Below are 19610 nucleotides of genomic sequence, written 5' to 3' on the forward strand. Positions count from 1 at the left end.
GTATCACACAGCTATATATAAAATGTAAATACAGTGCACTAGGTGCAATAAACCTCCATACAATATAAATACATATGCATAACCTAAGCGTGCACCAGAACCAGAACATACACTACTTGTCTACAGCTTATGTATATCTAAAAGATATACAATATGTGCTAAAGGATATACTAGAAAACAGATAAAATAAAATAGTTAACAATTAAACAGTAGTATGTAAGATAGTTACCATAGGGAATAAAACAGAATTAAAATTGGAATTGAAATGGGAGGCAAAAGTAACATAAAATATCCGTCGACATACATCAAATCTGTTCATCCCCCTTACAATAGAAAGTTTTGTAATGGTTTCTTGTACATAACAAAATCATTTACATCTTTTGCTTCAGCTCTCTGCTGTCCTCCGAGAAGTGAAATACCTTGAGGTTTTAAGACATCCTGGTATACCTGAGGTTGCTGTGCAATTGTATTCCAAGAGAGAAACTCTTTACAAGGTAAATAGAAATGACTCTGTGTGAAAGATGTGTATGAATATAAAGAAATGGAAGAAAATTGACATAACTGCAGTAATTTGTTTGAGTCTTCCACTATCCTAAACCTGAAGCGAAGAGTGCACAACTATTTTTTCCTAATTATTTTGTCAGCTGGATGGTGGTTATATTGGAGTTTGTAGTTAATCTTGTATTTCAGTCTTACTGCACCCAGACATATTCTGTTGAATACAAAGGGTCCTCATCTCCTCTCTGTTGAATTAGCTTGCGATCCTATTGACAGCAAAATAGCAGTGTACACATTACAAAGGGAGTGGGAGGACCAAGCACTTCTACGATATTTAGGGTCTCTCTTCACATGCTTTCCCTTTCCTGAAGGAACTTGAGAAAAGAACACAGGGGTGTGGTGATGTGAAGGGAGTGAATAGGAAGACCCCTTTATTCCTCACCCACTCACAGGTTTCTCAAACCAAGAATTCACAAAATGAAAGGGAGAAGAGAAAGATGCCTGAATGGATTTTTAAAAAAGAAGCTAGTGGTCATTGCAAATGAACCAGAAGAACAGAAAATACCATGGTCATGGCTTGTTTATCTATCCTTTTAAAGCAAGTAAGCGGAAATAAAGAAAAGCTTGGAAAAGTTATCTTTTGGGAGGAGGATTATAACTCCAGGAAACATCCAGCCATCATGGCCACTGTTCACACTGACAGGGGGATTCTGGGAATTCTAGTCCAAAAAAGTAATGTTACCAAACTCTTGACAAGAGTGAGTAGAAGAAGAAGAAGCTCCTTCCTCTTGCCCCTTTGTGTTGCCCTCTCCCTCTGGACAACTGTGTGGACTGTGAAGAGCTGCTGGTCAGGCAACGGGCACAAACAAAAGGGAAGGTGAAGCCATTCATGGGAATGGGCCCACTGGGGGCATTTTGCTGTTGACAAGGTTAGAGCTGAGTGGAGCTGTTGCAATATTTGTGTCACCCATGAGAAGCCTAGCTAACCCACAGACTGGAACAAGGGGATCTGCTTACAGTGTTATGAATTTGCACACTTCTCTGTGTAATAAAATCTTTTTGTTCTGGAAATGCCTGAATCTTGAGGAAAGCTATTGTAATCATGGGTGAGCTGTTTGGTTGGCCATTTGAAATGAGGGAAGGTTGACCTACTTCAGGCGCTACATATTCATGCTATGACAATGGAAGATTGCCACAGTGATTGAGTCTGGTAGCTCCTGAGAATGGTCAGGGAGAAAGAATATCCTCTTTGTTGCTTCCTAAAATAAAATAAAATGTAGAGGTCATGTGAAACCAGGGAAAGCAATAGAATAAAAACGTTCTTTTGTTAGGACCATGCCATCCTCTTATACCTTCAAGCTTTGGGCCAATATGCTGTTCAATGTATGAATCGGCATGGAGCCCAATAGACAGAGGATTTAAAAAAAAAAGATGTTTGAAAGGCTTGCTCTGTTAAGGGACTTGAAAATGTATCACATCCAGATCCCAATAAACTACGTACTTAAGAATATCTTAGCTGTGAACTGAATCATAGGCAAAGAAGGAAATATAATTTATACTCACTAAAACATGGTAACAATCTTCCTTAGCTTGGTGTCCAGCAAATGTATTGCATTAAAATCAACACTGTGATAATCAAGGATAATGGGAGTTTTGTTCTGATATGTATAGTGGGCACCAGGTTGGGAAAGACTGATCAAAATTATTATTTTTTTAATTTGCAAAAACATACACACACACCACTTATATACAAACATTTCAAAGTGGTGTACACCAATAAAATATAGACAAGCCACAAATACAGTATTCTTTCATATCCATGACCATATCCATGAGCTCAGTGCTCACAGATTCTCCTTCTGCCCAGTGCATATTATACATTGGGTCAAATCCCAACTTCCCACATCTCCCATGGGGTTATCTTGAGCGAATCATAGGTTTTCAACTTTAACCTACTTCACAGGGTTGTTGTTAGGATAAAAATAGAGATGAGGGTTAGAGAAATAATGTACAATGCTTTAAGATCCAGGATATAAATAGAGTGGAATTCATTAAGAAATAGTTGGGGTGGAAAATGGATGCCAAAAGAAACTCATGCATTGCAATGGCCTTTTAAAATTTCTCAGTTAAGGTTCGGTCCTGTCCACATCTTCCACTGGTGTATAATAATAATAATAATAATAATAATAATAATAAGTTTATTTGTATTTTCCCGCTTCTCCCGACAGATCGAAGTGGGATTACAACCAAAAATCTCCATACAGGCAATCATGTCTAAAATACATATCATAAAAACATCACAAAGTATAAAAATTTCAATTACAGTAATCGCAGGGCAGTGGACAGTTATGCTGTTATGACCAGAAGTGGGGTTTCCTAAAGTTCTTTATAGAAGTGATCAGGTGGGTATGCCCACCGGAAGAGATCCGTCTTTAGTGCCTTCTTAAAGGCATCTAGGGTCGTGATGAGATGGATCTCCTCCAGCGGATTGTTCCATAACCTGGGGGGCCATAGCTGTATATGCTCTTTTGGAAGTAACTGTTAGTCTGACCTTTGGGTATTCTAACAGATTCTTCCCTGTTGTCCTGAAGGTGCGGGGCAGATTGTGTATGGAGAGGCGTTCCCTCAAGTAACTCGGGCCCAAGCCATGTAGGGCTTTAAAGGTAACAACCAACCCTTTGTATTGCGCCCGAAAGCTAATCAGCAGCCAGTGTAATGATCTGACCTGGAAGTTCCAGTGATCAATCCAGCTGCTGCATTTTGAATTAATTGAAGCTTCCGAACCTGGTACAAAGGTAGCCTCATGTAGAGCACATTACAGAAGTCTAAGCGAGAGATTACCAGTGTATGTACCACCATTTCAAGGACCTTTCGGTCCAGGTAGGGACACAGCTGGCGTATCAGCTTAAGCTTGTACCAAGCACTCCTGGCCATCGCATCCACTTGAGAGGATAACTGTAGAGATGAGTCCAGGAGTACTCCCAAGCTGCGAACTTTGTCCTTAGGGATAAGTGTGACCCCATCCAGGACTGGGTGACAAATCTCCATCCCTGGACTTGGGGTGCCTATCATGAGTACCTCCATTTTCGCCGGATTCAGCCTGAGTTTGTTTTCCCTCATCCAGCCCATTACTGACCCCAGGAAGGCATCTAGAGGAGAGATGCCATCCTTAGTCACTGAGACATAGAGAGATAGATCTGGGTGTCATCAGCATACTGATAACACCGTGCTCCATGACTCCGGATGAACTCTCCCAGCAGCTTCATGTAAATGTTAAATAGCATGGGGGACAGAATGGACCCTTGAGGGACACCAGATATCAGCTCTCTCTTAGAGGAGCAGCTGTCTCCCAGCCTCACCATCTGGAATCTGCCCGAGAGGTAGGACCAGAGCCACTGGAGTTCAGTGGCCCCGATACCTAACTCTCTCAGGCGTTCCAGAAGGATACCGTAGTCAATGGTATCGAAGGCCGCTGAGATGTCCAAGAGCATCAACAGGGTCACACTTCCCCTGTCGATGCCCAGACGGAGATCATCAACTAAGGCGACCATGGCCGTCTCAACTCCGTATCCCGCTCTGAAACCAGTTTGAAATGGGTCCAGATAATCAGCTTTGTCCAAAACCTCTTGGAGTTGGAAGGCGACTGCCCTCTCGATCACCTTGCCCAAGAATGGTAAAAGGGAGACCTGTCTGTAATTATTTCTCAACTGGGGATCTAGGGAGGGCTTTTTCAATATTGGATTCACTATAGTTTGTTTTAGTGAAGATGGAAATATCCCATCCTGAAAGGATGCATTTATTATGAGCTGTAATGACATTTTCATTGCATCACCTCCCTGAACGGTCAGCCAGGATGAGCATGGATCGAGAGGGCAAGTCGTCTTCCTTACACTTCCAAGGAGCTTGTCCACGTTATCAGTATTTACAAACTCTGAGTAGATATGTGTGAAACATTGCTCTGCAGAAGACTTTCTCCAAGTAAGCACCAGTAAATCTCTCCTAATACTGAACATCTACAGGTTGCAATTTCATTCCTATGACACTATACTTTTGATCTATGTGCATAAATGCATACACACACAGGAAGAGTAGATCAAAAGAAAGCAAAAACCTCAGAAAAAGCTAAGTCTTGAAACATAAGGTTTACACAAATATCAAAAACAAAACAATTTTTCTGGTCCAAAGAGTTGTGGCCAGATTGCTAACTGGAGTTCACTACAGAGAGCGCATAACTCCCTTGTGGCACAGCTCCACTGATTGCCTGTCCATTTCTGAACAGAATTCAAAGTGATGGTAATGAGCTGGAAAGCCATATATTGTTCACATCCAGGTTAATTGAAGGATTGTTGTTTTTGTTGATGTTGATGTTGCGAGCCTTCAAGTAATTTCTGACTTATGGCAATCCTAAGGAGACCCTATCACGGGGTTGGCTTGGCAAGATTTGTTCAGAGAGGTTTACCTTTATCGCCCTCTGAAGGTGAGAAAGTGTGGCTTCCCCAAGGCCACCTGGTGGATTTCCTTTCCTTTCCTAGTTGAATACAAAGTACTCTATTTCAGCATCTTGGTTGACAGGCCAGAAGGGAGGAATACAGTGCTCCCTCGGGTTACGAAATTAATTTGTTCCGCCGCCGCTTTCGTAACCCGAAAAGCCTTCGCAAGCCGAAAACCCATAGGCGCTAATGGGGAAAAGCCGCGATTTCGTGTGAAATAGCGCCGAAAAGCACCAAAATTTTTTTCATAACCCGAAAAAACCTTCGTAACCCGGAACAATTATTTCCTATGGGATTTTTTCGTATCCCGGAAATTTCGTAACGTGGGTATTTCGTATCCCGGGGTACCACTGTAATAGGATTCTTTAAAACTAGCTGAGAATCCAGGAATGTAGAAGATTAGCGGTGGCAGTCCCAAGTGATACATGGCTATTGGAGACTAGGATCTTTTATTTCATCTTCATCCTCAAAGACAGATTCTGGCCTCTAATTTGTGCAGCAAAGCTGTAAAAATCTTTCATGGCATTTGTTAACCGCGGTTTGCTGTGAAGAAATTTTTGTGTACCTCTGTGTACAAGGAGATCTCTATATCATAATGAATGGTTTGGTATACATTTCATTTATTCATCACTGAATAATAGATGCATCATCATCATCATCATCATCACCACCACCATCTAATTCTTTGTCTTTTTCAGTATCTTGGGAATTTAAACACGATTACCAGACAGTATAACCAGCTAAGGAGGACAATTCTGCCTGAGGAAGCAGAACTCCTAGCATACGAAACTGGGAGAATTGACCTACAGTTAAAGCCTGCTTTTGATGCACTGACCTGGCAGAATGAAAATCTGTGGTTTTTTATTGAGCAGACCAGAGAGCTTGTTCAAAATGTAGGCAGCAGACTCCAGAAAGCCAAGGATAATGTGGAATTGATCCAGATACTTCTGCACAGACTGAGTGAAACGTCTTTTCTTGCACGAAAAACTGGTCCCAGCCCTTCGATGCTGTGTCTTGATTACAATGAAAGAATGTGCCAGCACTATGAGATTGTTCAAGAGACAGGGAGAAGGATCCATCAGCTAGTTCAGGTGACTATTCTTTCTAAATATTTTAAATAGGACTTCTATGCTGGGCAGTAATCATCATCTTAATTTTTGAACTATTCAACCTCATTTGCCTATAGTATGTTTTAATCCAATTGATTGTGGTGGCCCACGTGATTTTGTTTACAGGGGTCCATGCTGATAACACATCAGACTGCAGCATCTGACAATGCAGATGGGATTAAAGTGAAATGTTGGCAAATTGAAGCCAAGGACAGTGAGATCCAGGGGGGAAAGTGGGGGAGGTTAAAAATGAAAGCACCGAAACAATGCCAATGACTTTCCAACATTTGCTGAAAACAGTGAAGATTTTTACAGCCTCCTAAAATGAATACAGAATGAGGTAGTTGGTGTCAAGACAGTTTTCAATTCACTAGCTACCACTTTGTTTCCAGGCAGATTCAAAGTGCTGTTATGACATACAAAGTCCTGTATGGCTTCACTAGCTACCACTCTGTTTCCAGGCAGATTCAAAGTGTTGTTATGACATACGGAGTCCTATATGGCTTCAGATAATACTTTCTGAAAGACCACATTTGCTTATATGAGCCTGCCTGAGTTTTAATATCTTCAGTAGAAGGTCCCCCCGCCCCCCCGATCTCTTTCATTCACATCATCAGCACAGCCACATTTGCTAAGGACTCTGAAGAGAGCATTTTTGGTGGCTGCTCTTAGGTTATGTAAGGGAATCAAATAAAAACAAAGGGTTCCAGAACTAGTACTTTAATAATAATAGGAAGAGTGGTCTTAGAATGGGTGAAGACTGTAATGCACTGCTGAGTAACTTTAGCCTTTGCCATTTGGATTGGAAATGGTCTTTTAATAGTATACAAGGGACAAAGTGTACAAGGGCAAGTGTACAAAGGACAAAAAGAAAAGAATGCTTGCAGAAAGAGAGTGCTGAAAGGGCCATCTCATGTAGGTTCCATGAGAAAAAGGTACATATCCCAAACAGTTTCTGCTGTCATGGCAAGTCAGTGTAGTATGGCATATTTGGACTAGGGTGGGGGAACATGGTAGAAATCTTTTATATTTGTAAAGCTGATTGTATGATCTTGGATGTAGGGATGGGCAGTGGTTGCAATCTCAGCGGTATGGTGAATCACTTCTAGTCTAGGTTTCATTCCAAACTTTAAAGGGATTCATTGTGTTAAACCCTGTCCCCCAAACAGATCCATCACCTTTTCAAAGCACCACTGACATGGATGTCATTGCCTATCAAACCACAGTCAGCATTCAGTATCTACAGATTTTTTATCGATGGATTCAAACATCCACAGCTTGAAAATACTAAGAATAAATAAATAAATTCCAAAAAGCCTTGATTTTGCCATTTAATATAAGGGACACCATTTTACTATGCCACTGCATTTAATGGGACTTGAGCATCCATAGATTTTGGTATCCATTGTGGGTCATGGAACCACAGCCCAGTGGATAATAAGAGCCCACTGTATAACCTAGGCTTCATTCACACTACGATATAAACCGATCTGGAAACCTGTTTAAAGAGGGGTCATTCACACTCGCACCTATTTTCTCCAATGAGATTTCGGGGGGGGGGGGGCAGGGCACAAAACCCATTTAAACTGGTGCTTTTGAATCCAAAGCATTTACTGCTTTTTTTCAAAAGCACTGTTTTTTTTGTGGGAGCCGCCAATGGGAATGCAAAGTCAATCTCATTTGAAACATCCCACCACCACTGCTCTTTCTCCTCCTCCTCCTCCTCCTTCCTACCTCCCTATTCCTCCTCCTCTTCTTCCCCCCGTCACCCCCCCATTGCTGAGTGTGAACGGCAATAGGGGTAAAAATGCCATGGAGCATAGTGGCAGCTTCAATTCAGATTGGCATTGCTGAGCAGACCTGGTTTCCTCAGTACAAAAAGGTAAGCGTGAATAGGCTTATTGCATGAGCATTGTTGCTTGAGAATTCCTGTTTCTCCTCGGAATAAGTCCTCTCTAATCAAAATTGCCGCAATCTCGTGACTTTGCCAGAGAAATGCCGTTTTAATCCTGTCTTAAATCCTGGTTCCCCCCCCCCCCGTGATAAAAGTCCAGAGAGGCCCTATTTTACTAGATGATTGTGAAGATTCAGTGAAAATGTCACTCATATATTTCAGCATTAGGTGGCACATAATTTTTTGACTAAACAAGGATCCCATTCCCCAATAGATATTCACTCTTTCCTTCTTCCCATTTAATTCATGATCCTGTAATCTCATATTAGGGTATTTATGTTAGATATCTGGATGATGCACACAAGAAAACCAGTTTACAGAGAAAAGGCATCTGTTGAAGGGCTAGCCCTACCATTAAACGGGATGAGGCAGCCCTTGCAGGCAAGTGAAATGAGGTAAAATGAAAGGGAAGAAAATTATTAGTTATTTAATATATTATTGTTGTATTTTTACTGCTGTGGCTGGGACAGTACTGTTCCCAAGTGCTGTGGTAATTTAACTTGGGTACGTTGCACTGTGATGGGACTGGGGAGAAGTGCCATTTGTGGGACTGGGTGCAGACAGCAGAAATGTCTTTGACTGGCTTTGATATAGTGCAAATAAGAGATACAAGCTTAACATCTACATCTTGTATTACCTCTGCCTTTGTCAGACCTTGGTGTTGCATCCATTACTTTGAGCATAATGTGGGTGTCACTTACATGGTAAGGAAATTATATTATAAACAATGGGAAAAGAAGGAAGCTTTTCCTTCTCAAAGAGAAACTTCCTTTACTTGGAAGTGGATAAATAATAAACATAGGATAGGTCTTATGATGGGAAGTGTGGATTTTAAATCCTCCTCTTCCTCCTCATTTTCCCCAGGACAATCAAGATCTTCTTCAGGCAGATTCTCTTTCTGATGAATGGAGAGCCTACACCGAATATATTGATCACATGGTTTCAGATGGGCTATTCAAGGCTATCAAGTGTTCCCTCCAGTATATGATGGAAAACACAGAGATGACATCAAAATCCACTGCCTTATTTGAAATTCAGCTCCTTCTTAATGGCAAAGAAATGACTTTTACACCTTCTTTGGACTACATGGTCAATGGCAATTTTTTTGACGTTTTTGAAGGTCTAATCCAAAACATTTACCTGACTGCATCTCATATAAACAGAGTTGCCAAGCATCTTGGGTACGAAAATTACCAGGTATAATCACAAATGCTCCAATTGTTGTTTATTTTAACCTCCAGTAGTGTGGGCTGTCATCAATGAGGCTTTCTTGTTTGTCCAAGCAAGGCATGAGCAGCTTTTGATTTAATCTGCCTATGATAAACCAAGTCTGTAATGACCATGAATGGTATGGCTTTTACAACTTGACATTCTGGCTCCCATTTAACAGATGATAACTTCCATTTTAGGAGATAGCTGGGAAAGCAGGCAGTCCTATGGCTCCTAGTAATAACATGGTGGTAGACAGAGTCACAGTTTGGCATTGTCATTTTGACTTTCTTTTGATATCCAATTCCTCTTTGAAATGACTGGATACTTTGCTTGCGGACTACAGTGGTGCCTCGGGTTACGAAATTAATTCGTTCCGCCATTCCTTTCGTAGCCCGAAAATTTCGTAACCCGAAACACTTTTCCGTTAGCACTGGAAAGCCTATAGCTGCACTTTGCAGCATTTGAATTTCGCGCCGAAATGAATTTCGTAACCCGAAAAATATTTCGTAACCCGAAACAGTTTTTGCCAATCCAACTTTTTCGTATCCCGGAAATTTCGTAACCTGATCATTTCGTATCCCGAGGCACCACTGTAGTTTACATGATTAAAATTTTAATAGTATGTGATCTGCCATAGTGAATTTGCGGAAGTTTGGGCTGTATCAACTGCAGCCTGTTATACACAGCCAGAATCCTATCATGTAGCCCCAACTAGAGCAGACCTATTGAATCCACCATTGAATGGAGGCAAATTTGGAGGCAAATCCCATTGATTCAATTAGCTGAGACTAATTATAGCATTCATACCACATTCAGCAGAACTGGCAGAAGACAGTATGCCTGTATAAACTGTATTGGAGTGGGGATGCTTGCAGATCAAAAAGCTCTCCAGATACTTTGGGCTTTCACTTAAAAAACCCAAAAATGTCTGGCTAAAAAGGGGGAAATCGGCCCACCTAGAAGTCTCCAGGAAGAGGAGGGATTATGCTCTAAGGAAGAGCCCAGACAGGAATAGGACCTATACTTTGGCCTCCTATGCTTACTATGTAACTAACAGATCTTTCTGTTTTGTCCTCCTCCTACAACCTTATTTGGTAGTGACCATTAAATTAGTTTACACACGTGCAGTTGGTGCAGGGTCTTGCTTCCAAACCAACTCCGAATGTCTTTCCACAGTACAGATTAAATCGTTGGCCCATCTCTATGGTTTTATTTTGACATTTAGCATGATGTAGACCAGATGGATACACTGAAAGAAATGCACCAGGAAATCATGAGCAGGGTGCACTCAGTAATTGTTAATGCCCAGGAATATCAAAGCTACTTTAAGAAATACAGCCACTTATGGATGGATGATAAAGCCAAATTTATGAAGCAGTTCCTTCTCTATGGACGATTTCTTCATACTGAAGAGCTGGAATTATATCCAGACCATGAACTTCAGAAACGCTCCCCACAGTTAGATCACTTTAAACAACAGGTACTTAGCCATTTTTATTTGTGGTGAATTTTTGTTTATTATGTTCTTTTAACTAACTATTTAAATTATGTAGTTCTTCTAAATAAAAACTCAGAATTGTGCTCATATCTCATTTCTTAAGATCAGCATTTATGAAACGCTACATAAAGAAGTCAGCGGATTTGAAAATCAGAAGACTTTTAATGGCTGGTTTCGGGTTGATATTAAGCCTTTTAAGTTCTCACTGATGAATATGATTAAAAAATGGAGTTGGATGTTTAAGGAGCATCTGCTCAACTCTGTCACCCAAAGGTAACCTACTTTTGATGTCTTTTAAATAGTCTTTTGAATTTTACTGCCTTTTGAAAATCCTGTTCATTTTGTTAAATATTGAGCATAATGGAAACAGGCATGTTAAGAAAAAAAAAACTCCTTTCAAGAAATGTGCAATGCAGAATTATGTCCTTGCTCCCACAAAACCTTGCTTTATAAAAAAACCAAGGAATGGCAGCCTCCTGGGCTCAGAAAAATTGGGGCTGCATTGGACTGGAGCTGCACCACCACTGGGTGTCCAGACAGGCTGCCCTCCTCGGAGCTGCACCACCTCTGCCTCAGCTGAAATTTAGCCAACAAATTTGATGTCATTGCAGTTTGCCCCCTGGGCAGCTCTCTATGATTTGGAAGCAATAGCAATAGCATTTACGTTTCTATTCTGCTAAGTAGTCTCTAAGCAGTTTACAACATGTCAGCTAATTGCCCCCAACAAGTTGGGTACTCATTTTAGTGACCTACGAAAGGATGCAACCCGGGAGCCCCAGGATTGAACTCACAACCTTGTGGCTGCAATACTGGTTGTAGTACTGGCATTTAAACTCTGTGCCATTAGGGCAGAGAGTGCAGGACAGAGTGTCTTTTCTCTTCCCATATTGACAGGAAGTGGAGAGAACAGTGGACACTGACATTGTTTTTAGACATAGTAGTGACAATGATGGATGGCTCCCCATTATTTTTCCATTTCCATTATTTATTAATGGTACCTTGGGGGCCTTAAAACAGGGGTGTTGAGCTGTAGGCAGACCACGTGTTTATTATTATTAAACTCTACCCAGTATTTCAGATGACCTTGTGAAGGAAATGATCTCTGTTTGTTGCTTCAATCTATTAATCTATTAATCTGCTTTTGAAAGTATAGCAGGGCTGTGCTACTGAACCTACTTCTTTGCACTGTTGTATGCCTTCCCCAGCCCGCCTCTAGTGTTTATTTATTTATTTATATTTATTTATTTCATTTGTATGCTACTCTTCTCTTAGAGTGACACCCAGAGAGAGTCAAAAAACCTTCACAATAGAAATTTAAAAACAAAACCACCACATAAAATAGTATGAAATCATTTAAAAGAAATACAGAAGTTTAAAAAGATAACATCCCAGTAAGAAATTCCCTACTTGCACATTAAAAGCCCTCTTAAACGAAAAGGTCTTTAGTGTTCAAAGGAGGAGCATGAATGCTTGCAACAGGGAAACCTCTGAATCTGGTCTTCTTGTGAGCTGGAAGTCTTGTTGCATAGGGTCGCCATTTGTGCAGAAGCCTACATGTGTAGAGGTCAGTGGAACAGCACAGGCATACCTTATGCTGGCTTCAGTACTCAGCATTTCTGGTGTTCTTAGAGAACTGATCATCCCGTCCCATTTGACTCTGGTTTCAGTGTGGGACTTGGTACAGGTTCAGCCTGTTCTGGAGGAAAGAGAATTCTAGAGTGGTTCTGTTCCTTTTTGCAGGGCTGAATAAAATTATAGAATCATAGAATCGTAGAGTTGGAAGAGACCTCAAGGGCCATCCAGTCCAACACCGTGTCATGCAGGAAATCTAAATCAAAGAACACTGTGGGATTTCTATTTAGCCCCACAGCTATTGAACTGTGAAATATTGCAGGGTTTCATTCCCATGTTGGCCTCATTTGGGGCTTTTCACCAAAGCTTTCCACCAAAATCTGTCTAGGTCATAGCTTGTCTAGAACTTTGATAAATGCAATAGTTTTACATTATTGTAGACACTCCAGTGCAGGAGAAAAGGAGCATGCAACTCCTGAAGATTTTCTCCCCAACAGGAAATATATATATATATATATATATATATATATATATATATATATGAGAAAATTCTGCAAAGCCTAGGTCCCTTGAGTAGTCTGTCTTCAAAAGCCTTCTGGGAAAAAATATCTTAACCTACCCGTAGAAAGATAGCAAGAAGGGTGAGTATGTCACAACCCCAAGCTGCCACCACACCGCCATATAACGCTGGTCTGTAGAAGCTTTCAGTTCTCAAAGCACTACCAGAATAGAAATGTATTTACTTGCTTGTGAAAATGTAGTGAGTTGTTATTGGAGAGAAGTTCCAGAGCCTGGGAGTAGCCACTGAGAAGGGCCACTTCCATGTTGCCACCAAATGCACCTGTGAGGATGGTGGGACAGATTGCCTCCATGCTTGACTGGAGGAGAAAGAACTTTCTTACCAACTTTGTTAGGTATGGGAAAACCTAAGGAAAATGTTTGTTCCTTATAACATGTATAACACATTGGCTTACCCTTAGCATGCACAGATACTTGACACTTATCCCTCTACATCTGGAAAAGCCCGTAAATTACAGTTGATACTAACAGAAATGGCTAGCTCTGTATTAATTATTTGCTGATATACTTTCATTCTTCTTATTTTTAGTGTTACAGAGTTAGCCAGGTTTATCCATGAAACTGAACAAGGATTAGTGAAGAAAGTGAAAGAAGGAGATTATGCACTTCTGGTTGAAATAATGGGGCATCTCATGGCTATACGTGACCGTCAGTCAACAGGAGACATTTTCAAACCTTTAAAATCCACAGCTGAATTGCTACAAAGTTACGGACAACAGTTACCGGAACATATTTATATAGAACTTGAGGTAAAAATTAATAATAATTCCAGTAGTGGTGTAATCCCCAATTTTTGAAATATTTTTTTCAAATGATAGCAAATAATTTTCGTTAAGTGTTCTTGCCCCTAGGTGTCTTCTGGGGAGATTATGAGGGCTCAGTGGGGTGAGGGGAGAATAGTCTGGTTCAGATGGCTCAGCAATTGGTCTCTACAGTATGCAGTCTTTGTGCCAATGGAAAAATACCACAGTAGTGGGGAAATCTGTGACCTGTTGCTTGGTCTTCTGCCCAGGCAGTAAAGGTTGATGGGCAACCCCAAGACCTCTGTTCTCTTTTCTGACATGGAGGCAGCATAACTCAGACCATGCTATCCCTTCACATATCAGGGATGCAGCAAGTAAGGCTCTTGAGTCCTGCTGACCGATTGACAGCCATAGGTGGCTGATGCCATCACCATGCAAAAGTAAGCCTAGTTGACATCCTGCTAGTAAGTTATGATATTACGTTTGCCTTACATCATCACAACTCACTTTTTTGGTCATTCTATACACTAGAAATTTGTTGTGATAAAATTGTTATAAGTACACCTCTGCATAACAGAGCTTCGCGCCCCCCTTTACGGAGCCTCACGCCCCCCCTGGAGGGCCCGCCCCACTATTTGAGAAACACTGTGATAATGTAACAATCGGAAGGTCCTCTCCAACCCACGTTACAGCCCGTGTAGCTCTGCCCTTTCCCATGGCCATGTCCATGTTATCAGAGAGCAAGGAGATCAAGTAGTATTGCATCTAGTTTTAGCTGGATGTGCTGCAAGGACTTCCCCCACAGGGATGTCCTAAGGACTTGAGGAGATCCCTATGGGTTGCTGGTACTTCCAGTTTCAGGAAAATAGCTAGATGTGTTGCTGCTCATTCCCTCACTCCCCAACAACCTGAAAATGGAAGGCAAGCTGCATGATCTCCAAAGTAGGTTTGGGAGGGCTAGCATTGATAAACATAGATACAGAGTCCTAATTATCTGATACAAACATGCCTTCTGATAAAGCTTTTAAAGCCTGAGGAGATTAAGAAAAAAAGAAAAAGAAATGTCAGAATATTTTAACGAAGATGGATGAAGACACAGCTGCTATATCTTTGACAAGTTATTAGGCTCTGGGACTTCCTTGTTATGGAGGCTAGGCTGGTTCTTGCCCTGTTATTCTTCCATTGGCAGGTGAAGACCTTTGTATTTCAACAGTCTTTTGCAAATTGGCTGATCTACAAGAAAAAGGAATTTCTTAGTATGTTTTTAGATATGTTTTAAATTACTTTTATTCCTTGTTTGCCTTCAAGACATTTCCAGCTTAAGGCTATCTTGGCATTTTCTTGGTGAGATTCATTCAGAAGGGTTTTGCCTTTGCCTTCCTGAGGCTGAGAGTGTGTGACTTTCCCCAAGGTCATCCAGTGGGTTTCCGTACCCGGGCAGAGATTTAAACCCTGGTCTCCAGAATTCTAGCCCGATGTTTAAACCACTACACTGACTCTCATTTTAGATCCAGCATTTTAGAATTTTAGACATAATTTTAAATATTTTTAAATCTAGAAGTATTTTTTCTTGTATATCTTTTGTTTTGCAAGAAGCTTTGTGTCCCAGTTTTGAGAAAAAAGAGGGTGATGGTACGATAAACGAATTCAATACAATACAAACAAAAACTATACATAAACACAATCCAGAGATTTTTTTTTCTTTTGTTAACAAGAAAAAAGGAACATATGGACCAAAACATGCTACTGGCACTAACCTTGATCTAAAAACTTGATTTAACTCACACAGTAATACTTATGCAGTGTTTTCAAGGCCATATTCATAAGGCCCCCAATCTGTACATTAATCTACTGGGCTTTTCTTGTTTTCTTTTCCACTTGTTGTGAGACTCCCTCCCCCATTCCCTCCAAGATATGAATATACTTCATGCTTGGTATGGAAGTTGGAAGTCTGTCAATTTGATTGGCTTATTTTTCCATTCTAAATTCTCATTTACTGTGAGTACTTCATTGGAAAACATTTTTAAAACTATGGAAATATTGCCTTTTACGCTGCAATTTGTAGGCAGAAATGTCTTTGTGCCATCATTTACAAATTCATTGTCAGTAGATTGCCTATGTGTATTAAAATTCTCAGACCATGTGAATGACAAATTTTGCATCCTATAAGAATCAATTTTTCAGCTGCATGATTTAGCAGATGCATTCTGACTTTGCTACTGGAAGTGGCTCTTCTTGCAAGATGGCCCAGTGTCCAGCCTCAGTTCAGGGACTGTTTTACATGGTTTGTTCTCAATACAGTTCCCACTCAGATATCCTTTCAACTTAGCTGCAACCACCCTCACCATCCTCAGACATCACAACCATTGTGGCTGTGGATAATGAGAATTTTATTCCAACACATTTAAAGGGCACCAGTTTGAAGAAGACAGAATGCACTGAACCTGCAACATTTTAACACAATCTACACACCCTCTTCATTCTCCCCGGTGCATTGTATCTTTTTCTTTTGGGGTGATTCAAAACGTTGGTTGATTTTTGAGAACACAGAAAACCATGCCATGGTTATACCTCTCTTGTAGAACTGAGGGGAAATGCAGAAACATGATACACAAATCAGGCAGAGGAACACAGATTGGAACACCTTTCATATGAAGAAAGATCACAAAATCTGGGACTTCTTAGAAGAGCTTGGAAAGTTATTTTTAAGAAGAATGAATAGAATGATATGCCAGAGTAATGGAATAGTGGTAGAGTGATTCTCTGGGACCTATTTCTAGCAGAGCAGTTATAAAATGATGTTCCATGACAAAGAATATCATCTACCATTGCTCAGTTATGGATGGCTTCAACATGTCATTCTTTCTTCCTGAAATTGGAACAATGGATGCAAGCTACAGGAAAAGAGATTCTACCTCAACATTAGGAGAAACTTCCTAACAGTAAGAGCTGTTCAATAGTGGAACACTCTACCTTGGAGAGTGGTGGACTCTCCTTCTTTGGAGGTCTTTAAACAGAGGCTGGATGGCCATCTGTCAGGGATGCTTTGGTTGTGATTTCCTGCATGGCAGGTGGTTGGACTGCATGGCCCTTGTGGTCTCTTCCATCTCTATGATTCTATCAAAACAACATTCTAAGTTAGGCTCTTTTATTTTAAAAAAAAGATGACTAAGGGAAAACATGCCCAGTGTTTATAAACTTATTAATGGTATGGATACAGTAGAAAGGGGGAAAGTTTCTCTTCCTCTTTCATCCAATAAAATTAGTGGTGGAAGAATGAGAACAGATAAAGTCTCCCTTATCTGAAATGCTGGGGACCAGAAGTGTAGTTTTGGGATACCTTTATTTGCATATATGTGGATAATGAGAAACCTTGGAGATGGGACCCAAGTCTAAACACAAAATTAATTTATGTTTCATATACACTTTATACATATAGCCTGAAGGTAATCTATACAATATATTTTTAAAACAATTCTGTGCATGAAACAAAGTTCTGTACATTAAACCTCCCAAAAGCAAAGGTGTTCTTATTTCAGTTACGCATGAGAAAGGTTTTGGTTTTTGGAATGTTTTGGATTTTGGCATTCCAATTAAGGGAGACTCAACTGGTTGCCATTTATGGAATTTACTGCCCTAAGATATGGTGTCATTCATTAGTTTAGACAGCTTTAACAAATGGATTTGTAAAATTCATGGAGAATAATGTCATCCATAGCTGCTAGTCATGATGATTATGTGTTTCCCAAACTTTGGAAGAAACTAATTACAAACCATGAATTACTTGTAATTAGTTGCTTTTCCTAATAATGAATGTGCAGCTAAATTACATTACTTTAATAACTTAATGAAGAACATGCTCACTTCTTTCATGGTCTAACTAACGTTAAAGTTATTTTTATCGTTGCAAGGATATGACTTCACCAAATGGATTGTTGTGTTCTGTTTTTTTTTAAAGTAACTAAACATTAACTATTTTAATAATTTTTGAGAAACAGGAAAGTTCTCTTTTTAAAAAACTTGCAACTCTTAAGTGTAATTTATTAAACATTTTAAAACATAATGTTACTTTAAAAGACTGATTGTGTCAGACATTAAGTCCTCAATATACTACTTAACTCTTGTATTACATTTAGGCTTCTCTTGCTTTGTTTCCTGGGAAAACCATGGAAAAATTTCAAAAGTATCCTGGTCCTAAGTTGAAGAAGAGCTAAAGTCTTGCAAAGATCTTACAGGTTTTTGCAAGGATTCAATTGGTCTACAAAAATATTTTGATTTACTCTGTTCTGTCACACTCAGCCTTTACAAGTCCATTGATGTTTTCTTAAAGGAAATCTCAGTGAAGAAGTAAATGTTTTGATAATACCTTAGGTGCAACTGCCAGAACAAAATCAAAATCAATAGCTCAGATTTTGAAGTTGGAGACAAGTTAATCTTGAAACAGGACTGTAGATGGGGAAACTTATGTGTATTAAGCAATGCAACTAAGGTTCTTCTCTGCCCCCCAAAACAGTATTGATTTCTAGAAACACTCCCATTCTAATGCTTTGATGGTATGATATAGGAAACACACATTAGAATGTGTTTTTTCATTGATTTAAATTGTTTTTATGCTACCCTCTAGTTTAACAAAATTCACAAGGCTGTTCACAATACTCATGAAAAGAATGTCAAATTCAGAAGATAAAGGTAAGCAATATAAAATGAAGTAGAGAGCCAACATGACGTAGTGGTTTAATAGTTGGACTCTGGGGCTCTACAGACCACCCTGATAGAGTGGCATCCCGCCACCCCTTTCAGCACTGGATCAGGGCCATGGCAACCACATGCTGCAACTCTGATCTGGCACTTTGCCAGCTCTAAAACAAATGGCAAATTGCCACTCCTTTTAGAGCCAGCAAAAAGCTGTCCTTGCTGCCACACTGGCACTTTTCAGTGTTCCTTTCGGCATGTGGTGCATAAACGCCGTGCCAAAGGAGTGCTGTAATGCCACTTCACATGTGGGTGGTGTGATGCAGGCATGGAGGCATCCTCGGGGTGTGCATCATCCAAATGCCATGCCCCAATGCTGCCCCCACATCGGTGCTTCAAGCTAGTGTGTACAGGCCCTAAGACTCTGGAGACCAGGATCTGAATCCCTGCTCAATCATGAAACCCACTGAGTGACTGTGCACTAGTCACATGCTCTCAACCTCAGGGGAAGACAACGGCAAACCTCTCAACAAATTGTGCCAAGAAACCCCCATGATATTCTCACTTTAGGGTCATCATGATTCAGAAATGACTTGAAGGCACACAACACACAGCACAGAGGACAGTTAAACCTGAGAAGAATGATAAAAACCAGAAAAGCCAATAAAACAACAACAGCAACAGACCAAAACCACTACAGATGGCTTGTTGAAGTCCTGACTAAATAAAAATATGATTGACTCCTGCCAAAAGGGATTTTGGATTGGACCCAGAGAGGCTGGGATTCTGCTTATTCAGTGGGACATTCCTTGCACCCCAGCATCCAGCTGCAAACTTCTGTACTTCCCCAGCAGCTGATGTTAAATGGATAGGATGAACAAGATAGAAAAGTCTGAATGGGGAGATCTGAGAAGTTCCATGTGTTTGTTTTCCTCAAGCAGAAGTGTGTTCCATTGTGTGAATGGCATCTCTGGATTAATTCAAATCCTTCAGGTGATTCTATCAAGAGCTTTCTTGCCAAGTTTCCTTAGGAAGTTTGCCATGCTTAGGGTTGCCCTGAGATGGAAATGACTTGAAGGCACACAACAACAAACAACAAGTCTTCTGAGTAATTGTTTTTAAATATGCATGAAGTCGTTTGCACCAAGAAGAACATGGGAAATTACCCTTAAACAATAATTAACTACCTTTCTATTTCCAAAGTGTTTACTCCCCAGTAGTGAGTTGCTGATATAGTTGCCATTTATAAAATGTTTTTCTTTC

The 19610-nt window shown here is 40.3% G+C and overlaps 1 protein-coding gene across 1 annotated transcript in view; it reads left to right on the top strand.

The window, feature by feature from the left end:
• LOC121925833 (dynein axonemal heavy chain 11-like) overlaps positions 1–19610 on the top strand; it is a 263238-nt gene that overhangs the window by 5260 nt on the left and 238368 nt on the right. The window contains exons 4-9 of the mRNA XM_042458413.1: positions 390–494; positions 5687–6079; positions 8916–9248; positions 10489–10743; positions 10865–11034; positions 13442–13661. Of these exons, the coding sequence (XP_042314347.1) occupies positions 390–494; positions 5687–6079; positions 8916–9248; positions 10489–10743; positions 10865–11034; positions 13442–13661 (1476 nt within the window). The remainder of the gene's footprint in view (positions 1–389; positions 495–5686; positions 6080–8915; positions 9249–10488; positions 10744–10864; positions 11035–13441; positions 13662–19610) is intronic.

The sequence above is a fragment of the Sceloporus undulatus genome, chromosome 1 (genome assembly GCF_019175285.1).
Source record: "Sceloporus undulatus isolate JIND9_A2432 ecotype Alabama chromosome 1, SceUnd_v1.1, whole genome shotgun sequence".
In the NCBI taxonomy this organism is placed as follows: domain Eukaryota; kingdom Metazoa; phylum Chordata; class Lepidosauria; order Squamata; family Phrynosomatidae; genus Sceloporus; species Sceloporus undulatus.